General features: G+C 36.7%; 1 protein-coding gene across 1 annotated transcript in view; it reads right to left on the reverse strand.

The window, feature by feature from the left end:
• The window catches only part of HDAC9 (histone deacetylase 9), a gene marked incomplete at its 3' end in the record, with an annotated part of 225,766 nt that overhangs the window by 54,347 nt on the left and 145,437 nt on the right, over positions 1-25,982 (reverse strand). The window contains exons 19-20 of the mRNA XM_081996501.1: positions 3,749-3,828; positions 1,529-1,647 (exon numbers count right to left, since the gene is read on the reverse strand). Coding sequence (XP_081852627.1) covers positions 1,529-1,647; positions 3,749-3,828 — 199 coding nt within the window. The remainder of the gene's footprint in view (positions 1-1,528; positions 1,648-3,748; positions 3,829-25,982) is intronic.

A 25,982-nucleotide genomic window follows, 5' to 3' on the forward strand; every position in this document is an offset into this window, starting at 1 on the left:
CAATGCTTCTGAACAACATATCTGTTTTGTACTGGTTGGAAGCTCATCTCCCTACAACATAAGCTCATGGAATGGTGCCTCTGACCAGAAACCATACTTATGGAAAAAAATAGTAAGTAAACCTCTTACAAAGGGCTTTTTCATGCAGAATGTTTTACTAAGAATCATAATACACAGATAAGTGATACTCAAACATGCATACAGGCTGCTATGTTTCTTTCCTCTCTAGTGCAACTACTGCGTTAACCTGAAAAGCTGTGGCAAAACTCACCTTACCTGAAGCCACAGGGATGTTCCCTTTCCAATCCACTTGTGCATTAGCACCTGTGTGACTGTCTTTGAGTAGGCCCTTGCACTACTCTCTGCATTCTCACTTTCCACAGACACCGCTGTGGACAGTCACGCTAGCTCTCCATCTTTCCTTTTGTCCTTGGTATTCAGGGAGCCTGTGCAGCATGCAGTTAAAATGAAAATTAAAAATATGTGTCTCTTCCCTGCTCCTCCTGATGTAAACACCAACTTTGTTCTACTGATCTGTAACAAAAGGCAGAGGGCAGAAGGACAAAATCCTCTAAGCTGGAGTCCATTTGTGCAGTGAGTTAAATGCCATTAGGTCTCATTGACTGATTCAGACTTTTCCCAAGGCATTTGTCATTAGCAGCAGAGATCTGTATTAAATAACTAGTTAAGTGTTATTACAGTATTTCTTGAGATATACTGAATAAAAGCATATATACTGAAGAAAAATATTCATAGCATTACATTAGGAAACCATTTAGTATTGTCTCATGCAAAGCAATTTATGTATAGCAATGTTGCAGTGCAGATTACTGTACAGAGCATTACTACGTTATCCAGCCTTGCTTAACATCCCAGGCTCAGAATCAGTTTGGCCACAACATCCTGTAAGAGCTAGTGACTTTGGAGTGGTACGTATTAGACACCTCAGACAGACCTGTCTTCCAGAAAGTATTAAATCTCTGTCACGAGCACACATTTTGGAGGACTGAATGGACATCTAAACACTGAGACCCAACAGAGTAGTCTTTTAGAAAATTTTGGCCTTCATGAACACTGATGTAATTCAGGATTAATGCCATCAAGCTGAAAAGATTACAATAACAAAAGAGCAATATGAGATTGGATTTAGGCCTCCAAAGTCTAAAATCTCCAATATATATTTAAAGAGAAATAACTTACTCCAGTATTTGGAAAATGGGGCCTATTGAAAGCATGAAACCTCTAAAATGTTATTTGAATGCCAGAAAAGTAATACTTTAAAAAGCCAAGACAAAAATGCCAAGAGGAACAGAAAGGAGTGAGCCAGAAATGCTAACATGTTCATTTCCACCCCGTCGGCGAGCTGGGCGAGACCCGCAGCTCCGCAGGCATTGCTGGGAGTCCCTGCCCTCAGTGACACGGGTGTATTCTCACAAAATACAAATATGGACGTAAACCGGTTCCTTCATAAGGTTCCCAACCAGAAAAAATACCAACTCAGAAACACGCGCCTTATGACGATACCTACATTTCGCTGTGACTTTGTACCCACCCAGCGGCGGGTCGTGGCCTTCCACGGCATCAAATCCTGCTGACACCAGGACAATCTCTGGATCAAACTCATTGGCAGCTGGCATAATCACAGTCCTGTAGAATGAAAAAAAAAGGTATTAAAAATTAAATTAACTTCTATCTTCATGATATAAATTGCCACAATCTCAAAAATCCACGAGATTGTATTTTCTTTTAATTAAACCAGTCTTCATGATAGATGTCCAAAACCAAACAAAGACCAAGGCTTCAATTAATTTCTTTCTAGTCACTCTTTTTCCTCTTCTGTGATTGAGGGGGGAAAAAAATGCAGGTACATGTGAAAGCCTCTAATATTACACACACATCTGTGCCTGTTTTATCCTGCTGCCTATAAAAAGCTGCCTCTTCCAGGGAAGTGACTAATGGTTTACAGAGAGCACTCAAAGCCTGAGTGGAAACCCGGACTGCTCCAGTTAGTGCGAACTTGGTGTAAATTTGAACTATAAATTTCTTTTGGGAAAATGTTTGCTTTCCAAACTTTTTTTTTTTTCTTCTTAACATTTTTAAATGTTTGTCGAGGTGGGGGGTGACTCTAGCAAAGGAAAAACATGAAATTCCCTTAATCAAATCCAGACTATGTTGTCAAGCCTTTCCAAGGTCAAGCATAACAGGAATGTGACAACCACAAACTAGTGACAGCAACCCCTGCTGGTGTCAGGAAGATAATTCAGCCCTTCACAGTCAAAAAGATTCCACTCTTTTAACCCCTTCCTTGACAAACTTCCGTGGGGATATTTTGTTGTTTTGTTTTTGCTCTTCTCCAAACTCAGACCATTAAAAATGTGTTTAAGGAATAGATAAAACCCTGCATTCTGCACTCGCATATGCCTTCTCTCAGGCTGACTTTCCGAAGGCAAGGCGTCAGGATGGGTTTTACACTAGTAAGTGTAAAATTACTAGCCCCTGCGCTAATTCAGGGGAACATCACTGAAAACAAATACATAAATGAATTTTCTATTCGAAATATATTAACTCAAGGAAATCCCAATTAGTCAACAATGGTCAAAATCTGAAGATCAATTTTGCACACGTGTAATACTATTTGCTTAGTTCAATACGTATTTATTTATTTACTTATTTATTTCTTATTTCATCACTTAGGCCAAAGAAATCATGCTTTTGTTGAAAGATGAAGGTTTCCTGTAAGGGGAAAAAAGCATGTTAATAATATTTTAACAACTCTTTAGGTTTTTCTTGATTTCTTTGATCCGTGTTTTATAAACTTTATTTCGTTCTGATTTCCTTAAAGGTAATTTTAATTTTAGGAGGGTGTTCCTTTAACTTGTTAATAAGAGAAAAGGAGAATTCAGACTAAGTTAAAAGTCTTTGTGAGGACATACAACATTTCAATGAACATCACTTTACATTAGAAAAAAAGGATAGAGACAACTTCATTTTTCTGGCAAATTCACTGAAATTGCATCATGAACATCTGCAGGCAAAGTGATATAATTTGTGAAATATTCTTTTTTCTACATGTCATTAGTAGGCCTCTGTTGAAGTATGGATTCCAGTATTGAGCATTGCACTTCAAGAAGGACTTAGACCAACTTGAGAGAACAAAAGGAAAGAAAACAATTCTAAAAAATGTGACCTAAGTGGATAAGATGGTAGAATTATAATTATTTGATTCACATAACTTGAGAGTAAACATGATAAAAGTCCACAAATGTGTAAGTGCAAAAGGAAAGAAATAACCTGTTCTGCATTTCCACTGTGGATAAGACAAGAAGTAGTTGCAGCAGGAAAGTTGTAGTTGAGACACTGGGAAAACCTTTTTAATAGTATGGATAGATTTAAATAAAGTGCTTAAGAAAATTGAAGAGTCTCCATCTCTTTGAGTTTTTTATAATAGGTAAAAAAAATATCCATCAAGCTTGCTACAGGTTCAAGCTGACACAACCTTGAAACCGGAGGTCAGATTACTTCTCTTGTAGGTCATTTTCCTATAGCTCCATGATGTATAACACACAAAGTATACATATGAATAATTACATTAGACACTACAGTGAATGAACATTTTGCAGGCTAATCTCCACAAAGTTAGGGAACAACATCAGGAATAAAGATCTCCTATGCAACCACATCTTATCTTTCTTATATACATACCTTCTGATACTCTAATTATATGTTCATTGTCTGAAGCAACACTTACTTCCCAAACTTCCCCACATCTGCAACATATGTGGCACGGACCCTGATTGGTGAAGACTGTGGTTGATATGCAATCTTGATCTGTCCCCATAGCACCATATATCTTATACACTGAAAGAAGGAGGGATCCTACAGAGAACCCTCCCTATCTGCAGCCACTTGAGCTTTTGCCCTCCTCCTCTCCATTCGCATTTCCTCAAATTCAAGTCAGGCTCTGTTTTCCATTTCTTCATGTCAGCTAAAGTGGCAGCACCAGGGACTACGTTAGCACCCTACGTTTGCTATAATACAGTCTCACAAATTATGACAGAACTTTGCTGCTGCTACTCTGCATACTATGTACCAGAAGAACTAACCTGTGTGCCCACAAGACCTGTGTCGTTGTTCATTTCTCTTTCATCCTCCATAATATTGAGGATAATATCACCCATCTTACACTGTTCTTGAATTAATACTGAACAGAAACTCTAAGGACTTTTCTTTAACGAAGACATTATGGAAAATGTAATCTGTCTACTAGGGTAGCAAGCTTGACGCTTCTCTAAAACGTCTTTCTCTAAGACATCTCATGTTCCTTGTTACAGCAGCCAAGACTACTATCTGGTCTTTCAAAAAGATGACAGGTGCAAGTCTCAGTTGCAGAGAGGACCATATAGACATCTAGTTCCTAAATCTCTTAATCCAGTCTTCCTGTATATTAACAACAGACATTTAATGCTGCTCCTCTTTTGAATAACTACTGTGAGATATCCACTCAGAGAAGAGTGGCTTTATGTCTGGAAAACATCATAACATTTTGGTTTGGACTTTGTATAGGTAGGACCTCTCTAACCTTTGTCTTGCCTTGGCAGGAACTTCTTTGTGGCACAAAACACATGTGTAAATTCCTTGACGAAAATGACATTTTCCTATCTTATGAAGTGTTATAAGGAATCCTATGAATACATTTTTAAATATGGACTAAATTTCACCAGGACTTAAATAAAACCTCTTGGCATTTGCCACCTCTCAGGCTTCAGCACCTTCATTATCCCTGAATAACTGTCCTTAGAAAAATGTTTTGAGGTCAGCAGCTGTAAAGAAAGTCTGCACAAAGCACTAGATTCCAACTTTTTTTTTTTACTCTGAAGCAAGGTGAAGCTCACTTCTTCCTCATAAACAGGCTTCTCCTACCTCAGGAGAGGTGGTTAAAACAGGACGGTTAAACAGGCGGGGACAGCTCCTGAGCCTTTGCCGTCTCTTGGGAGTAGAGAATCATCAGACCCTGTATCTTGCTCTTTTCCTACCTCATCTACACTCTGGAGGGCACAGCAAGGTGTAAGAAAGAGAAATCATCCATTGACTGCCTCCTCAGGAGCTCAATAACCATAGCACTTCCCTTCTCAATCGCCTAGGAACAGAATCCTCTAAATCAGATCACAACAGAAAACATGCTTTTTTTTTAAAGCACACAACTATCATTGTTATCCACTAATAGATATTCACGTTAACCTTCCCAAATTCCTCAAACCAACCCTATGCTCAGAAGTCAGGCTGCAGCTGGCAGGATTTGTTACGGTGCAAAGGGTCAAAACTCTGCTCATCAAAAATCCTTTGCAAGGCTGCATAGGCAGCCGGTAGGAACCGGTAGGAGAAGACCTAGGTAGGAACAGTTATTATCTTACCCGCAGCAGGAGTAAGAAATACGATTTGGCTTCTGGCCATAGGTCACCAGACAGGTACAGACTGGGGGCTGGCAGGCCATCAGCTTCCTGCTTGAAGCCAGTTGGGCTGCAGGGGTTATCAGCAAACAGAAGTTAATGCTAGGATCCTTCTCTGACAAAATGAGCATTTTTTGTCAGAAGAGAAGTGAATTTTATTCTTCCACTATGACTCACACTCTCCTCTACTCTCTTATCCAAAGAAAATAAAACACATAAAAGAGATATTTATTTTCTGTGATCCTGAATCATATAGAAGCATAAATATTTGGTATACCATATTCACCTAATGATGACAGCAGAGTTACAGGAGCATCTTGCCTGGCTGACTGCTTCTTTCTTTTCTCTCACATTTTCATTAATAAACATGTCAAAGCCTGAAAGCTTGAGCAGCTGGATCGCAGGAGTTATTTATCCATGCTAAACCTTGCAGTTACAATGAAACTGTGTCCTCCAGCCCAAGGTAGTGCAGATCCTCCTTTAAGTCTGATGGTACTGGGAACAGAGCATGTGTCTGGGAAGCTGAAAAGATTCCTTTTTGTCCCACTAAGGAGATTTCCCCAAAGAATTAATATGTTCCATTTGGGTATGCTGCTGTCTGCAGAGAAGCCAAGGGATGGCTTCCAGTTGGGTGTAGTCCTAGAGAAAACATCAGGCATGTGATCCTCCCCTCCCCACCAATCTGAACATCAGATGCAAGACATTAAAGAGATTCTATCAAGGGACTCTGTTCCTTTTATTCTTCCATTCTATTTTTGTACATTTAAAGCACATGGTTAGGATGCTCTCAAACATTTGTTCTCCCAGAAGAGATTGCAGAGAAGTACCCAACCCAGAAATGACTCTGCAAGTACCATCACACAGAGCTGGAAATCTCCAAAGAAAATTAAGCTGATGCAAATAGCTACAATTCTTTTTCTGTGTTGGTAATTTAAAAAGGAAATGAGCAGGAATACCAGCCCAGGACAGTAATTTATGTAACCGAGAAAAAAAATCCACACTGTTCTATAACTGCAGATTGGAATGGCTTGGTAACATAAATTATTTGCTCTTTCCCTAAAATCCTCCACTGTTTTCATCCAGTGATCTCAAAGTACTTTCAGAACATTAATAAATGGAAAGGCTGGTATCTTCGGCTGGTATCTTCAGCTGGTATAAATCAGTATAGCTGTTTCTGATTGCGTAGTCCTCTAAAGCAAGCATTTCTTGTACCCACTTCACAGATGAATCAGCTAAAACCAAAAGCTGGTAAAAGACTTGAATAAATTACTTAGTTGTCCCTGGAAAAACCTCGAAAGAAAATGCAGAAAACTCTAAGTCCACCACTTCAACTAGTAGAAAACACTATAAAACCACTGTTATTTATTCAGTTATACCAGACCTGTATTTTGCAAGAAATATATATACAATGCTTTAGTGCTATTAGAGTGGGCGTTTTACCACCAAATGGAGACCCATTCTCTTGTTTGAAAGAATGTAGGTCTACCTACAGTTTCTCAGTTTCACATCCTGCAAATAAAACATTGTTCCAAACAGTGACTATGTTGTCCTACCTTAAAATTACACAAGTTTAAGTCTGTTGTTGAATGCACCCTGATATGAATAGATCAGAAAGTATTTAAAAGATTGCCCTGATAGGTATGTGGAACTTATGGTATCCATTACTTTTACGTGTTGTTTGCACATATATTTTAATGTAACACAATATCAAGTAATGTCTATCCTCAGAGAAAACTACATAGTATTTCTGTACAACTATTGGATAATTTTTTTTTTTCTTGGTATTAATTGAGTTTATACCAGTGTCTCTCACTAAAACTTTGGTTTACCTTCATGACATTTCTTTTTTTTCTTTTCATTACTGTCAGCCCAAGTTCACCAAGACAAATCTCAGAACTTTTCCCCAAAACTCCTTGCTGACCATCATCTGACCATCAGCTTTGTCCTGAACTTATCTTCCAAGGTACGCCTAAATTCTGCAGATTTTATCTGTATTAGTTTCTAAATTATATCTTTTATAAAAGTTGTATCTTTATAGCCTTTATTTTTATATCTCTTCTTTTATCGTTACAGGTTTTCTTTTGGTATCTTTTAAATAATATTATTTTTTCTCTATTTTTTATATGTACAGTCAATATTCTTGTTCTTACTCACATTTTATACTTACCTTATTTGCTCTCTGGAGATAGAAAATACATTTTTCTTTTATTCTTCAAAGGGAAAAAAGAAAAAAATACAAAATTCTCACTACTGTAAATCATGGTCGTTTCAGTGTGGTTTACACATGGTATTAAATTTAAGCACATGCCAAAGTGTTTAAATGTTCAAGGTCTTCCATGGATGCACCCAAGCTAGTAATTTCAAACATAATTGTAGGAGTATCTAAGTGCCACTGAATGAAAAGTTTTAGAAGCACCAACAGCTTTGCCTTTTTTTTTTTTTTGGACTTCTGAAGACTTTTTCAGAGCCTAAGGTTATTATTTGTGGGTTCCTTTTTAAATGAATAATTATTTTGGCATCCTGCATGCAAGTTTCCTGAATTCTATTACAGCTGGAATTGCAACATGTTAAGCACTCAAAAAAGCATAAGAAATATTGACTAGAATATCTGCTGATCCTTCCATTTTTATTATTATTTAGAAAGGTGGTTTCAATGTAATTGTGAGGACTTTTCTACATTTGATCTACAGTATGCCTCAGTCAGAGTCTCTGAACTAGTACAAAAAAAACCAAAGTAAGAAAAAGTTAACAAGGAGGAAAAGTATGAGAAGACTATTACTTTGTGTTTTTCAGAGTTCACTTAAAAATTAATAACATAGTCAAATAAAACTATCCAACTTCTGGAAATACGGGCAAATGCATATACATACGTACAATGCACATTCACATCCATATTCAGAACCGAGTAAAACACCAAGTTCAGTGGTATTAGGTAAAGGGATTGACTAAAAATTATGGTAAATAAGCTTGTTCAAAGGCTATGGGTCTAAGTATATCTTAAATGATTCTGCATTGACAGAAGAGGTTCCCTTGGAAGGATCAAAGATTTCCAGCTGTCCAGCATGCAAATATAAAGCCTTCTGTGGAAATGTAGGCCAAGATAGCATATGCAATAACAGGAGAACTCCTTACAGAACATTTTTGCCCTGAAAAGTGACTGAGTAAAAAAATTTTAATTTTCCATTAAATGTTCCTCTGTCTTGTTAAAGTCTTATTTGTGGAAGCACTGGCATGATGAAAGAAAACTTTACTATCTTTTTACCTTTTATTTATTTAATTCTCAGTTCTCAAATAAAGCTGGTTGGTACCACGCCATCTTGTGCAACATAAATAAAACTTATTTACTAGGTTCCAGCTGGTAGCTAAAGGACTGATGTGGCTTCCAAGAGCTATACAACTGAAGTTGATATATGAGAAGGAGGAAATAGAGGTTTAATTTGCAAAGATGGGGCTTAAAATAAAACACAGCATGACTTAAAATAGTATCACCAACACTGAGAAAGTAAAATGCAATAAATATGGAATCCCATCATTTTAAGTCAATTATTTTTCTATCAAGGCATTCTAACATGTATGGGAAATCGTACTGACACATGCATATACACAGCCAAATTTTACCCTCAAGTATTATTTAAGGTAGCATTTAGCTTTCATGGTGTAACATGTTCCTATCAGAAAAATCAATTTGGTGCCCATTTCTTTGTTTTATGAAAGGAAAAAAAAAGTAAATCTTTAGAAGCTTTTCTGCCATAAATATAATAATCACATTTGGGGGTATCTTAAGTTTTCTGTTTTAAAATTTGCATGGCTGCTTAGAAAACATTATGTTTCTATTAAGTCTGAGTACGCTACAGTATTTTCTATAACAAAATAACTATCAGTTTTGTCTTTCTACTGATTCATTTCTTTCAACAGTATTTTATCATAAAAGTCAGTGGACTTGGCCTAAAATGTTGACATAATAAACTAATAATACTACTAAAACAGTTCACTGGTCCCAGTAACACTTATTACATAGTAATAAGAATGCTCCTAGGAAGACAAAAGTAAGTGTTATAATATCAGAAATAGTTAAATACAGAGGTAAAACTTGCCACAATATCTTGCATTTATAGAGTTTGCAAAATGAATGATAGCATGGTAACTTCTCTGAGGAATTTCATATGTCTATGAAAAAGCATATTATTTTGAGTATATTCTACCTTTCAGAGTACTTGACACTTTTAAAATTACTTAGCAATCTATGAACAGTATAAGAGAATGGAGAGCATAATACCTATTTCACTTACACTCCACAGGAATGGTGGAATTGGGGAAAAGAAGGCAATGGTGGTGTTCTGAATAAATTAAAAAGAGAAGAGGGCGCTGGAGTATGAAGTTTGTCTCTAGGTCCAAAATCTACCCTCCTCCTTTATGAAAAAACTTTGGAAAAGCTTTCCAGCTTGGTCATATAGGATACAGTTTAACAAACAACAGGAATGAGGAAAACACATTACCTAAAATTTACTACTATTTATTGTACAACAGCTCAATTTGCAGTGTTAACAATCTGCTTATGTCAGCACTGAAGTGATTCCTAGAGAAGTTTAAAGTAGTTTTTAATTCTTGCAAAAGTGAGAGGTGGGGAAGAAGGGAGGGTAAATCTTATTAAAAAACACCTGGGGAGATGAATTGGAGAGTTGCAGTTTTCATGTGAGCAATGGGTTGAGTGGATATAAGATACAGAAATCCCTTGGAAAAACTACTTTTACCGCAAAATTTGCTAAATTTCTGAAAAATGTATTTTGTCCAGAAAGGTATTTTTTTTTCTTTCCTTTTAAATGAAAAGAAAACAAATATTTCCTAGAAATTAAACTATTCATCAAGGTCATGGCCATTTGCAAAAGCATAATTTTTTACAAGCTATATTCATCAACATGGTTGTAAATAAAAAGTACATTAAGTTGTCTTAATTTTTTTCTCAGAGGTCTCTCTTGGAAACGTTTTCTTGCTTTGTCTTGTATTTCCTTCCATATACTCAGAACTACTTTTAAAGGTATTTTCTGTGTTTGTGATTTTCTGTCTTATCATTAAATAGAAATTTCACAAATTTCTGCATGACTACTATTATTTTATTATATATCTTACATTGTCACCATTCCTTTGAAGTAATGCTATTCAGAAAATTGCTCATATGGCTAATCTTATTTTTCAGCTCCTACGAGGTATTCTTTCAGAGGGAAGATACAGACATATGTCACTTCCTCTTTTTTTTTGCTGAGGAACAACATACACTGGTGGAAAAGGAACATATGGACATTTTCTTACACTCAAACCAAATTAACCAACAGGAAGTGTCTCTGGTCTCAAGCAGGAAGATATTGATGCTACAGGCAGCAACAGTATCCAACACTTCTGTATTAGTAAATACAGGCCTATTTGTTTGTCTCATGCTTCGCAGAACTTTGTCATTGGAATTGGAGCTACTTTAGACCATCCCATTACCCTAGCATGTATTTAAACAGAGCAGCTGGGCTTCATTCTGATAGCCAAAACCACAGCATCCCTCATATAACAAGGTTTTAGACAGTACAGAAACAAGTCTTCTCACTTTACTTACATTGAGTGCCACTTAATGGAACCCATACTGATATATTTTATTGGGGGTTTAGAGGAGGTATTTACAGATAATGTAAGGTAACCCAGAAAAGCACCTTTCAACCCCTGCCCTTCCCCATCCCCCACAAAATTCTCAGAGAGAAAGAGAGAAGATATTTGTGGGCACGGGGAACGCTCGCACTAAAGCACTAATCCCTAGGTACCACACAGTGTTAGAAACGACAACATTTTCTGGTGCAGTTTCAGCTACTGTTTGGTTAGAAATGTGATCTGGTGTTGGCTCTGGGTAGTTTGGAAGAATCCTGTATCTTTTATATTATCCTATCCTGTCTCTTCCTTTACACTCATTTTTCTCAACAAAATAGAGGAAATATGATAGACTCCAAAGACAGAGAAAACTGGATGTCAGCACTTACAAATTAACTGAATTGAATGTGACTGGAAGGACTCAACTCACAAAGAAAAGTTCCAGCCTTGTTCAGGTAGTAACATTAGGCAGGCTAATGTTTTAAAATATGAAACACTCTCTCCTGCAAGAGAGTTACACCTATAACTTGAAAAATGGAGTCAAAGAAAGGACTGGAGGGAACTAAGGCTTAGGAAATATGATGCCAAACATGACATGTTGAGGACAATGGGAATTTTGTTTCTGATTTCAGTAGTATGAAAAAAATAGGAGTTATACCTAAAATTCAAAGGGAACTATTTTCATATAGTAAAGAACTTTGAATATCACGGAATCAATGTCACAAACAGGAAGTTTAATAAAATATGAAAGTAGCAAAGGAATCTGCATTAACCCATCTGAAACAATCCAAGATGGTCAGAACATATTATATCAGTTTCAGTGAAACTTAAATCATTAAAAAAAGGATATATATACCTATTCACAGACACAAGGAGGGAAACAAAAAGTTTTTCTTATTAAAAAATGCCTTGTTAAAATTTTTCTGATTCTAATTAGAATTTTCTAATTAGAATTTTCTAATTTTCTAATTTCTAATTCTAAAAATTACAAAACACATCTGGAAGGAGAAGAAAAACAAAGAGCTCTGTTTTTTAAATCCTGAAAAACAAGGATTGAAGACAACAGCGCAGAATTCAGGAATAACATGACTCCTGCATAAATGTTTCACAGATTTTTTTTTTTTTTTTAACAAGGAAGGAATAGTGAACAGCAAAGCACTTGAAATCTCAGCCCGATAAACAAAACATGAAAATGCAGATATACTGCAATGTGATTTAATATTTTACTTAAGCTTCCATTGACTTCATGGAGCCAATGTTTCTCCTAATAGATTTTATTTGATGTCTGCAAAAGAAATGTAGAAAGTCTTGTGGTCCTAGATCAATCATAACTCTTTCAGTGGTGCACATGGAAGAAGCCTTTTATCTGTGCCAGGCATTTTACAGCAGAAAGGCAATTCCACTCACCCCAAGAGAGTCATACTGATACAATGCTAATCCATTTGCCAATACAATCACTTGCACCAATTCTTCATGTTGCCAGGACCCCTGAAGAAGGTCAGAGGAAAAATCAAGGTAAAGTTTGGGATTTAACTGAAAAGCACCTAAAAATTACATTTCAATGTTTCTGAATTTGCCTTTCCCCCATGAACTTATGTCTCTGCACTTCTGTTACAAAACTGAACTGCTCACACCTCTTTTAATCATTTTTGGATCCTATTTGGAGTGATAAATTGGATAGTCTCCTCAACAGCATGAAACAAAAAAGACTTTTTCTACCATATGTTACAGTAATAAAAGAGAAAGCTGTTTCCCATTATTGGCTGGTCCATCCTCATGTAGTCAGTTGCCTTGGAAACTGAGACTGATTATAATTTCAAGAAAATATAAGAATGAATGGGATCACATAATTCCTTTTTCAATGTCTGTCTCAATTTACAATGTTGAAACTAGCAACAAAAACATCCCTAAGCATGATTTCCACTTCTAGCTTTATTCTTGTTGCACTTATCTCTTAAAGTGACAGTCAAAAATATGTAATAACTTAGATTGGATACATCAGTAAAATAATTATGAAATTTCAGAAAACATTGTATTAAATGTAAGTAAGTCAAATGTACATTCAAATCAACTTCATTAAAAAAAAAATCAAATAGTTGTTCTTCCAGATTTGATATCTGGATGAAACAATATCTAGGTATCATGTAATTAAAATTCTTCACTCTTCACTCTGTCCAAAAACTTGAATTTTTACTGAAGCCAAAATATATTTGATAAAGCGTACATTTTCCAAGTATTTCACAGGCCCCTTCAGGAGTTCATAATCACTTCTCTCCTAAGGATTTTACTTTAATCAGCGTTAGTGTGCTTACTGCAAATAGGTTACCATTTATTTATGACATCCTTTTTGTCATTTTAAATTCCGTACTTAAAATTGCGAACAGAGCTTGTAAACTGTGCAAAGGGCTAGTTCAAAAGCAGCACTTTTCATGCTGCTATCTTCGGATTACCAACAGTCCCAAAAACTCTGCAAAGATCTTTTTGCTGTGAGTTCTTCAATTCCAGTTGCCAACCTATATTTAAAACCAAGGAATTTTACACCAGCTGAAAAATTTGGCACACTCAACCATCTACTCTTCGTTAAAATTACTCTTCCCACATAAAATTGCCAAACCTGTCACAGGGAGTTGTGCAATTACAGTGAATAGGAGGACGTTTTTATAATTGCTAATAAATGGGAGGTGATCCAATAGATTTTAAACTTGTGGCCCCTTCAGGAAAGATTAGAAGACTCTTGGCACCTAAGCAAAAAGAATTCGTCAGCCCTTCACCATTGAACAGCTAGGGAAAAAATTTCTTATTAAAATCTGTAATCTTTGTATTGTTTTTCTGTAACATAGTTCAGTCTTTGGAAGAAAAAACAGAACCCTAAGATAGTATAATGCTAAGGATAACTGCAGAAGGGCTGCACACATAATCATCTAGGTTGATTTTGATTTTGCAGTCCTAGTTTCAACACTTTCTCACTTTTGTGAATTCATAATATTAATCAAATATTATCTAATTTTTTTTTTCATAATTTGTTGGACAATTCATATATTTTTATTTTCTCTATCTAGCTCCTCACACTTGAAAGACATTGTTAATCAAGTAGTTTGCAATGAACTTTCTGGTCTAGTGCCAAGTAAATTATTTGTATTTTTTATATTCTTTACCTGGCATAGCTTTAAGAAGACATTGCAGTAGCACAAATATAATTTTAGATTTCATGTCATAGCCTTTAAATAGTTAGCAAATGCTGCATTTAATTTTTTTATTTTATACCTTGAATTCCAGTAAAAATCTGAGCTTTTAATTGTAAACCTTGAAATTTAATTCTGGTCTCAAACAGCAGTTGGTGCCCTGATGCTGGGAATCCTGTCAACCTGTCAGTCCAAGTGGAAGCCCACAGTCAGGAAGGAAATAGTTATCTTTGAATAGACTTGACTGTGGAATGAGAATTGGTAAAGTCTTGCTTGCTATGACACAAAGCAAGCCAGCTTTCCCACCACCTTATTGCACTGCTTTCTTCACCAAAAAAGCAATGATAGAGATGAGGAATATCAAAGAGCAAAAAGTACTTAAAAATAAGCTGATCTTGCCAAGGCTGATATTTTCATCTTCCCTCTGGCCCTACTCCATTCTCTTTAAATTCCATTGAATCACCAAAGGAGAACTCTGGTCTGATCATGGAAAAAAAAATCTAAAAAAAAAAAAAAAGTCAGTAACTAAACCAACAAATGAGAAGTACTCTAGCTTGTAATCCAAGAAGAACTCCTTTTAGCAGGATTACTAACTATTGGTGAATACAACTCAAGAACTGCTTAAAGAAGCTGCTGTTGTTGTTTCAAAAGCTACAGGGCACACATGCATCGTTCCAATTTGGCTGTATTTCTAATTGCAAGTGAAGCCAAATCTTGATACACAGTTCCTTCAGACCTGTGCTCTCTTTAACAGTTCCTACATTCTCTTTCCATAAGTGAAAAAATTCAATTAGAATTTTTTTAATTCACAATCCCATATAAATGTAAAAAATGATTTATTATTAAGGGAATGAAGATTATTTTTAGGCCAGGCTAATGTGAGAAAAAATTGTGTTCTAGGACATATGTAAAAAAACATGGGGTTTGTTTATCTTGTTATCCATGCATTCAATTTTAGGCTCTGTACAGCTTTAAAAGGAAGTATATATTAGCAAAGAATAGACCTCAAGGGGTTTGAAGTTTGGTTCGTATAAACATGTAAATGTTTCGATGTTTGTTTCAATCTTATCTTTGCAAGGTCACCAATACTGTCAGAATATCCTGTTATAGAATCTCTGTTTCTAATTCCAGGATGAAAAGATTCACAAAGTTTTGCCTTAACCTTTGTAAAATCCTGCTAAAGATTTGTTTTATTCTGAAATTGGACTGAGGGTAGAAGTTTCTTTTTTTTTATTTTATCCAGACTAGTTCCACCATGTCTTGTGTAAATCATTACAGTCTTGTCTCTCTCACTTCATTGGCTTTTTGGCTTCCATCTGTTTTCTCTCATCTTTTCCGCTGTCTCATCTACATTCTCTTTCTACTCTGTTTTCTCTCATCTGCTTGCTCATTACTATTAGTCCAGCCCTCTGTTTTCCCCTTTACTTCCCAATTATTTCACAGAAGTGGAGAATGCATGAGACCTGAGAGCTCCATTCTGAGAGATGCTGACTACTTTAACTTCTTTTTTTGACCTGCCAATTTCAACTTCTTTTTTTAATTTATTTTTTAAGACAGTCCTGGATTGGATGTCTTCACTGATCTAAGCCAGTTACTTTTCTGAATGTTGTCTAAGGTACATTGTGTTCTTATTCTTGGAAGCATTAAATTCTACAGGACCCATTTGTACTTTTCATAGAAAAGTGTAACTCCCTAGTGTCCTACCTGCACACAGGTTAGTGCAATATCATGGTATGTACTTTGCTAATCTCTGAAGGGAAGCTGTAAACATTTTTTTGTTGCACATTATTGTATCTGTTGAAGAACATTCAGGAATGTGTTAATTTTAATGTTAATACAATCAATTTAATAATGAAGTTGTGATACAAGCAAAAATTTGAATCTCTCCATTTTTTAAAAAAAAGATAGATAGACACGCATTTAAAACCTTTTAGGATCAGGACCCAAATATATACATTATTCTATCACCAAAAATGGCCTAACATGACAGGCTTAATGCTCTAGAGCTATCTTCGTGACACCATGGATGTCACAACTCCCTGTTCTAAAGCTGTAATCTAACCATTGATGATTAAGGATAATAACTAATCCTTAAATTGAATTCAGTCAGAAACTTCCAGCTTGAAAATATTTTTTTTTTCTTAATAAAGAACAACTCTTCACAAATGTTCAAAACTGTACAGTAAAATACTGAGCTTCCAGAAGTTTGCATGTAGTCTCACTCCCAAGGCATCAGGTCTATCATTTAAAGGGTACATTGGTGCATAATTCACAGAATTACCTATACATGTCTCAGGCTTAGGAATGTTGGCTGGACACTTAACTTCACTACCAGCTTCCGTGAAGTCCAGCTGTGCAATGTGTCCCATTTCCTTGGGACAGCTCCCATTTACAGTAAAAGGCACCTCCTCCAGGTAAACACTCCTGAAGTAGGAAAACCCTATTTATCTTCTTGGACTTACCACCTCTGCCCCTGTGCCAGCAGAGATCAAAGCTTTCATTCCTCAAACTCTTCTCCTCATGCTGCCCAAGGGAATATTTTCCAGCACTCCCCCAATGAGCGACAAATAGTAAGGTTCTTGCTCTTCCCAGTGTCAGTGGAGAAGGAAAATCACTATGAATTATTGCCCTGCCATGGAAGAAACTTCTGGAAACTCCAGAGACTTCTATAACTTTCCAGAAGTTACAAATGAGGTTTAGAGAGGTAGCTTGCATGTTGCCTTAATTAAGATTCCTTATCTGGTTTCAGTGATTGTGAAAACTGAGAAAAGTTTGAAACAAAGACTGAAGAAAGGATTGTCCCTCTGTTGACAGCACTGTTTTCCACTGAATGGCAAAAAGACAAGTGACAGAATAAGTGAGTTGATTTGGATTTTATAAAATGAGAGTAGCAGTGTTATTCCATGTCATTCTACATTCCATGACACATTGTACTCTTTTTTAAATACTACAAAAATATTTAAATCTGAGGTGGTATTGTGGAGACCTGTCAGAGTAAGGATTACTACTGAAACAGGTAACCAGTCCTTCATGCTTTCAGGGAGGCTCTGTTCTGAAAGCTGGCATCTGTGCCACAGCCAAAGCAGTATTTATCTTTCAATTAAATGCTGGAGTCATGAACCTGAGTGTTTTGGAGCTGCTCTATTTATAAGTAGATATTTAAGACAGCGTTTTTGGAAGGCAGCCACTGGAGTGTACTGTATTACAGAATAAATCACACAGAAAAGATGCTCCCTGTCAAGTTGGAGATGCTTTTAGAAAAGATCAATTACAGCAACCATCACATTTATGTGACTATTTCTACCTTTTTTAGTGACACAAGCTTATTTCATACACACTGTAAGATCCCAGATGAGTTCCCCTAAGATTTCACACAGATCACAATACCATAGGCTCTTAAATCTAGTGGAGAGGTCTCATTTTTATAGCACAATGAAGTACAATTAAGGCATGATCTTCCTCTGACAGGTCTGAAATGATCTCCATCTCAACTCCTTGGGGAGTGTGTTGAAATTTAGCCATTCAAAAGATCTCTAGTCAATGTTTCAGCTGCTCTGAACTCTCATAAATTTTATCAGCTCTAAATTTCTGGAAAGGGTCACTGTTGAGAGGTAGTCCCTTCAGGAGTATACAGTACAACCTGACTAAAGCACAACCTCATCCCAGCTTATTGTTCTGATGTATTTTGGACTAAGTGCAGCCAACAATATTGGCTATGGAAGATGCAGTACAAGGATATAACAAAAAGTGCACAACCAAAGCGGCAAACCCCCCACTTAATCAATAAACTGAAGTGGATACCTTGCCCAGGGATATGACTACAATGCACACTGAAGCAAGACACAAAGATGTGTAGCTTTAAAATGAGCCAGTGTGGATACTGAAAAACTTTTGCCAGAGGGACTTGGTTTTGTACAGGTTATTTGATATTGTTAAGAAAAGGTAATTTATCTCAGTGCAATAATTAGCACCCTTAAAGCTTTTTCCAGCCTGAAAGATTAGTCTGGAGACAGACATAAACTACTTATAGTATGTGTGTTTACGCTTTGACACCGTGCAGTAAAGGCAAAATCAACAAGCATGAGTGGTTCATGAGAATTCTTCAGACATTTCACAGGTAATGTAAAGGTGGATTGAACATGTCTACACTTTCTTTGCAGGTAGAGAAGGATAGGCATACTCTGAGACACTGGCTTAGAAAAATATCTCTAAACATATATGGAATAAATCATGGTTAACTGATTTTTCCCAGAAGTATGTAAATAACCATTACCTAGAGTAAAGGTTAATTTAACCAGGAATGGCATCCACATCCAGATGCAGACTTCTTACCATATACTGTAGGACTCTGTATGTGAGCTGAGGGTCTAAACTCTCATTATATTTCGCGGAGACAGAGGATTGAGTTCAGTTACCTATGTGAAGATATCCAGCAGCTTTTGGGATGCAGGGGGACCCGTCCTGGCCACTGACTCTCCAAAGGGCGCAGTCTCCCAGAGATCCTGTGCTATGGCTGTCAGCCACAGCAGTAAACCTCAGTTCTTCCAGTGCATCTCATGTGGCACTGGACTCGTATGTTTTTGAGAACTCAGTCAAGGTCCTAGTCAGTACAGGCAGTGAAGTCTAGAAAGTTATTCAACCAACCGATGTATATCTCTGATGAAGTGTGAGTCACACAGCTTGCTCGATTTGGCTGACTGTGTCACCTTGAGCTCCACCATGGGAACTGAGACACCTTGCTCACATGCAGACACCTACATTGCAGGGACATGGCTGGAGTTCTGAATTTGACCTTGAATTCTCTTTCGTTTATATGCTAGTTTTTAACCATAACCTAGTGTGAAATAAGAAGCCAAACATCACAACTTCTTTGATATTATTGAGTAAATCAAGGTAAAAGCTCCAGCAGAGAAGCCATTGTAGGAAGCCTTCCATTAACACTATTCTCTGTCCAGTCTTATGATACTGGGGCAGAGAAGGTCGTCTGGGTAGAGCAGAGGCACTCAAGCTTCTTCTTCCAAATATAAAGTCATCTCTCTCATGTTCAAAGCAGGAAGGACATAAGGAAGTGAATCACATCTGTATAATCAAATTTTTCAACTAAGATCTGAAAACGTATGGCTGCTTTCCACATTTTCCTTTAGGGTACTAATACAAATTGTTTCTATCCAGCAGGCTGAATGTTCTGTTTCCTCTCAATAGCTTGTACCTTGCTGCTTTTTTAGTGAAAAAATCACAGTCTGATCTGCTCAGCCAATACTGTTATAATAACTTATAAGGATAATTACCTGGATTTTACTAAGAATAATAGTATTCATAAGCAGCGTGTGCAATATAGGACCTAGAACTTTGTTAATTCCACAGTCCTTTACACAACCTAATATGCCACTAATAGTATGGAACTTCAGTTACACAATAGCTTCCATTAAATAAAAAATTACTTGTTTTTTAACTTAAAATGTATGAATTATTAGTCCATTTTTTAAGACACCTAACATAGGATTGACTGTAAATTCAAAGTAATGCTTCATGTTACAACTAGAATAATCTCAATAAATGTGCTAAAATGTTTCAAGCATACTAATAAATAGAATACAATAGGAAGTCTTTTACATTTTTAAAGCAGCACAGAATTTGTGTGTATTTTCCTGCGTTTTATTACAGCAGTATCAGTCACTGTAGTTATTTTGGAATATTGTACACATGAATTAAATTAAGGAAACAGAGCTATTAGGAGAAAATATGCAACTAAAAACGCTCCCTGGTTTTTCTTAATCCTAAATCTAACCTTGTTAACAAGCAGGTGCAAGACTTCACACTACAACCAAGAACAATAAAGAAGCATGTTATCCTCAATTTTTCTCTAATTGTTCTTTTCTCCAAATTGTATTAGCTCCTAGTTGGTTTATGTGATATTCACCGTTATTCTCTTTTATTCTTTTCAAGTTTATTGTAGTCACAGAAACAAAAGTACAATGCTTTGATCTCCCGCATCACACATAAGTAATCTATAAGAATACAGCATATGCCATGATATGAGAAATGTATCCCAGTTGAATTCCACAGTCAAAAGAATTACATACCTATGGCATCCTCAGACTAAGTTCTCTGCAGTGAATTATTCCCACTGTTGTTACTGAGTACAGCAATGAAAAGTCACAGCCAAAAAGCCACATGTATATGCCTTGGGTAGGTAATGTCCTTAACTCTTTCACTATTCTTTACCAGGATAAAGGATGCCTGAAAGCAATCTATACTTATACAAACAGGTAAAGCATCCAGCATCCAAATGTTCTTTATGACATTTATCTTCCAGTTACCCTCTTGTTATCAAAGAATGTAAAAATACATGTAACAAGCAACAGAATGCAGTGCTGCCAAAACATATGCTGTGGTCACTGCATCTAAAAGTGACTTACTGAACCCAAGCGGTTCAATTTACCTCTTCTTCACACATTCTAAAATGATACAAAGGAAGAATAATGAAAAGCAGAATCAAAATCTACCTTCAAATTTTAACAGGAGAACAGATGGATTTTCTACTGAAAATTTTAACAGGAGAGCAGATGGACACATAGAAAGATGACATCTAATGGTCATTTTTTTTAGCTGTGTCATTTTAAAGATGCAGCAATTTCACAGAATTAGTGAAAGTAATGAAGCCCAAGATTTATTCTTGGCTCAGCCAGTGATTTGCTGTGTGATCTCTGTAGTGTTTTGAAAATACACAACACCATTACATCAGATAATGGCTACTCTATGAATATTTATGTTAAACATCCTTGTATTAAATTGCAGATTTACAAGCAATTGTAAATAAGGTGGAAATTATGAAACTGTGTAACCCTCAGCTCCCTACACAAAAAAAAGACCCTTTTCAGTAATAAGCATTGTACTACCTTAAAAACATTGTTGGAAACCTTGGAAATAAGTGTTTTGAGCATCCAAGGAGTTTTTTCATGCAATAAAATGCTTCCTCAGCCACTACACCCTGCTTGACTTATACCACCCACCTAAGCTCAACTTTACTTTATACAGTTTGTAGACAGATGTGCAAAGGTCAAATTAAATCACTAGCAGATATTATAATGCTATTCCTTCTATTGAAGAGATAACTAAGCATATATGCAAGGTATGAATTAAAACAGTAATAGATTATATAATCTCACTTCTCCTAGTTAATAAATCTTTTCCAATCTACTATAATATTATTACATCATCATATATGCTCCTCTAAATGACATTAGTCTCTACAAAATGTGAATGTAGCTGAAAGTACAGTCAGACAAGGATTATGATTTACAACACTGATAGCCCAAACTACCTCTCAGGAAGCATGGTATCAAAAAGGAATTTTGTGTCTTGTTATTTAGTTATAAAAAATGAGAGCAAACAAAATCTTTTGTTTAATAAAGAACAGAACATCTGCCCATCTGGAAATATTGCTTACAGGAACTCTCACACTCACATTATGACACCTACACAGCTATTTTCTCACAAAACATTTTTTGTATTAGAGGGGAAATCATTGTTTTCTGACAATTGTAATGAATGATGATTTCAAAAGATACTTTCTCAGCTCAGAGAGAGATTCATTAGAGCTAATAAAATACGCATCAAGATATAACCAGCTCCCTGTGATGCTGGCTATGAGTTTAACAGGTTAAAATTTCACAAAATGTTGATCAAAATATTAAAACCTGCTGCTTCTCTTTAAAGCATATAACCAATTTGCTATTCTACTAACATACAACAAGTTAAAATGACAGGCCATATGAAAGGGAAGAAAAAAAAGAAGCCTTCAGGCTTCTTACATAAGAGTCCTTTGTGTTAAAAATCTTCAGCTATACATACATAAAATTTGCATTATAGCATATGTATTATTTATAAAATAACATAAGGTGGAACTATCTCAAATTACAGAAGCCTTCTTTGTGAAACAGTGTTGCCTTAAGGAAAGGGCTGAATACTCTGCAGAATGTATCTTTGTGACATTTCTAATTTTTTATGAAGGAATCCAAGACATTTTCAAGCTTTTAAGAGAAACAGAAATAGTAGCTTTGTGAAAAAAGAAACAACACAAAGGAAATAAAAAACCAAAATAAAATGCTCACAGAGTAGACAGCAACAGAACTGATTTTTGAGTCCTTTCTAATTTTCCTCCCAAGCTCATGGAAAAAGTGTTGTGTATCTTGATCTGAACTTCACAGTTTCGGTCCCACTAGAAAGTAATATTCATCAATATTTCTTTTATTATGTGCTAGTGCTGGTAATTTGGGATCTGGCCCAAACTGGCCAATATTGTACACTTTCATTAGTCTCAGGAGGCCCAATCCTGCAAATGTAAATGCATATGTGTAACTTTACTCAGGTTAGTAGCCTGATTGACTTAATAATGAGTTAACATGTAAATATATTCAGCCACACATCTAAGCATTTGCAGAATCTGTCCCAGGTTTCCCAACAGCAATCTTCCCAGGGACCTTGGTGGCCCCCCACACTGGATCCTGAAGCCTGAGAGATGTCTCTCCTGCTGTAGAGTGTCTAGATCTGAAAACCCATTCATGCATGCAAGTTCAGCTTCTTTTTTTTACAGCAGCACCACCAGCTGGAGCAGCGAAAGAGATTAGGACCAAACTCTGAAAGTAATTATTCTGAAGAGAGTAACTCACAACTAACATTGCTAAAATACCTCAGTTGTTGCTTGCCCTTACAGTATTTCACAGGAGCCTTTCTGGTTTTGGAGACCACGTTACAAGTTACCCTCAAGATATCAGGCTGGCTGTATGGAGTCGGTTCTGTAGGGTGTCAGGTCTGCAAACACACCGTAGGGGTTTCCTCACTTATTCCTACTTCAAAGAAGCATTAAGAACAATTTCTCTTTATTACAGATTTTAACTAGATTTCTTTCCCCTGCGATGATTAATTAGGCGTTTGTTACAATTTGCCTTCTTTCCACTTCTAAGCATAAATGTCCCCTTCTGCTAATCAGACACAAACAAAATGTTTTGAAAAGTAATCACTTGCTAAAAAAAATGGAATTTGGGCTTCTGTGTTGTGAGGAATGTACACACATAGCACAGTGAAATTTAACACGGGTAAATGATCTGACTACCTCAAAGTGAAGTTTTTGCCTTCCTACAGTGGCCTTTCACCCTGCCCTTTCCTCCAATCTGAGGAGAGCTGATGTTGATGGAACATATAATGGCTCCTTTCCTGTGTAGTAAAGTCAGCAATAAAGCTCAGTAATTAAGGTGACCGGGGAGGCCCAGCCCAGCAGGCTAGTGGTGTGGCGAACACTTTCAGAACTTCAAACAATATCAAAGTCACTGAGAAACGGGCCTAGTTCAGGACTGGTTTGAATTAAGCCTCACTTCCACACGCACTTTTCAAATCCAAGCTCAAACAAGAAAGCCAAGGCCTTCTGGATTTCATTAGAGCCAATTATCTTATCTGTTTCATCTCAGGCCTGACCCTAAGGCTGGCAAACAGCTATTCAGTGCGTTTGTGTGGTTGTTTGAGAAAGCCTCCAGCCAGCCAATGGCCTGAGGAACTGCTAATTAAAACACAGTTGCCCCCTGCCTCTAGTGATTAAATATTTTCAAGCTTTTGTAAATAATTTTTCCATTCTTTGCCCCAAGCCTCAGAGGTCCAATACATGCAGTAATTTATTCAGTTTGTCAAAGAATACTGCTGGAAATAAAACTATAATAGAAGCTTAGGAAACTCTTATATCTTGCTTAACTTCTGCAAGTGACATTCTACAAGCTTGCAAAACATGTATACTGTTTCTTATGTAATTAAGCCTTAATATTGTTATTGTGTTTGAAGCGATACAGTGTACAACAGGCCCTACATTTTGTTGATAATCATCATGTTTCCTCAGATGTCAACAAGATACGTATGCTCATGGGCTTAATGAGATCACAGACACTGTGGAAGTGACACTGAGCAATGTCTGTGTTCCTGAGACGGGTGGACAGAGGGTGGATCACACTTCTAAAGCCTGGTTGGGGAAGGAGTCAGTCCTACCAGTAGCACACCCATATGTCTCAGCTGACAAAGAACAGTTCCAGAATACATGTCTGTGTCACTACGTCCGGAATAAATTCTGGTCATTCAAGTTTGCATAAAAGACAAAGAACTCCATGTCTTTCATCTGGGCTAGAGGACTCACTCCCTCCATTTCCCTCTTTCAAGCCCCTTTTGCATCAGATCAGAGGGCCTGGTTCCAGCCTTGGTCCCAGCCGGCGCACCAGCTCGTGTGACCCCATGTCTCACATGCAGCCACTGTTACCGGTATTGCGGGTGTGTACCTTTCATGCAACATAATGGGGAGAGGAACAACTTACAACATTGCCCAAATTAACCTCTTAACTCCTTACATCTTACTATTATCCTTAATAATAACAAACAAATTTATATTAGTACAATGCATCGGAGGTAGTGTTGTGAACCAAAACCCCATTGCACAAGTCACTGCAAAGAAGGAATAAAAAGATGGCTGCTGTCTAGATACTCTATGGGGACCTGGGGAACTACAGGCAGAAGTTGTACAAGCTATAAAATCAAAAACAATCTCAGCAGTATAGGAATTTAGCTACTGTCCAGTTTTGTGGGAGGTAGTATAGCAAAATAGAAATATGATACAAGATTTCAAGGAGGCTAATGAAGTAGTTTTGTAACTGTTTATGAGAATACTCTACAAATATGAACATTATCACTAGAAAAAGTAGAAAACATGTACCTGATATTATGATCTGGAAAATAAAATTCATAGGAGCATTCTGAGAATGAAATTGCAATAATAAACAAATTGGCAGAAACTTAGAAGTCACTTTAACCGGTTGGAATGGTAGTATATTCTGTATTTCACAGACATGCTAGAGAAAGAATTGGCAAAATTTAGACATTGCTGGGTTGTGACTTCCAACTGAGAAGGTCAAAGGTAACACAAGAACTTGTCTGAGTGACAGACAGAAAGACCGTTTTGCCTATAGAGAGTGGCAGTAGAAATGGCTTGGGGATAGAAGTTTGGTAAGGTTGAGTTTGAACTAAAGGCAGATTTCCTCAATTAATGTACCATAAAGTTACTATAAATTTTTGTGATGCACAGAGAAGACATACTTAGAACAGAGAAGTAATTGGCTGACAAACAATAAGTGAATTTGCATTATGGATGACCTCTCCTCTAGAAAGACACAAAAATGAGGTGAAGGGACCAAAACCAAAAGCAGAATGCCATGGAATCACTGAAGATTTCCTCAAGGAGGAAAAATGTTGATTCTTCCAAAAGACAAGTTAAAGTTGCTGCTTGAAATGTCAGGTGGAGGCCGGGGACTATCAAGCATGGAAGCAAGGGAAGGATGAATTTTCAAGACAAAGATCATCAGAGTCAATAAAAGTGGATGGCACACAGGCTGAGGAAAAATGAGAGTGAAATATAGACTCTGAGCTTTGGACGAGGAGGGGTTTATGCTAAGAATAGTTTCATTCTTAGCATAAGGGAAGAAAGAAAGGCTGAGATGCTATTTTGGAGAAGGTCTAGAACTGAACCAGAGGACAGACAGAAAGACGACAAGAAAAGCTTGTGTAGGTAGACACAACCTTGTGTACATAGATCTACCCAGGTAGATCAGAAGATGAAAAAGAATGAGGCCTTCGTGCCAAGCACAAGAGTTTGAGAAGAACAGATGAGGAGCAACTTTGTGATCAGAAGCATAGAACA

Source organism: Phaethon aethereus (genome assembly GCF_964289735.1).
Source record: "Phaethon aethereus genome assembly, chromosome: 2".
NCBI lineage: Eukaryota > Metazoa > Chordata > Aves > Phaethontiformes > Phaethontidae > Phaethon > Phaethon aethereus.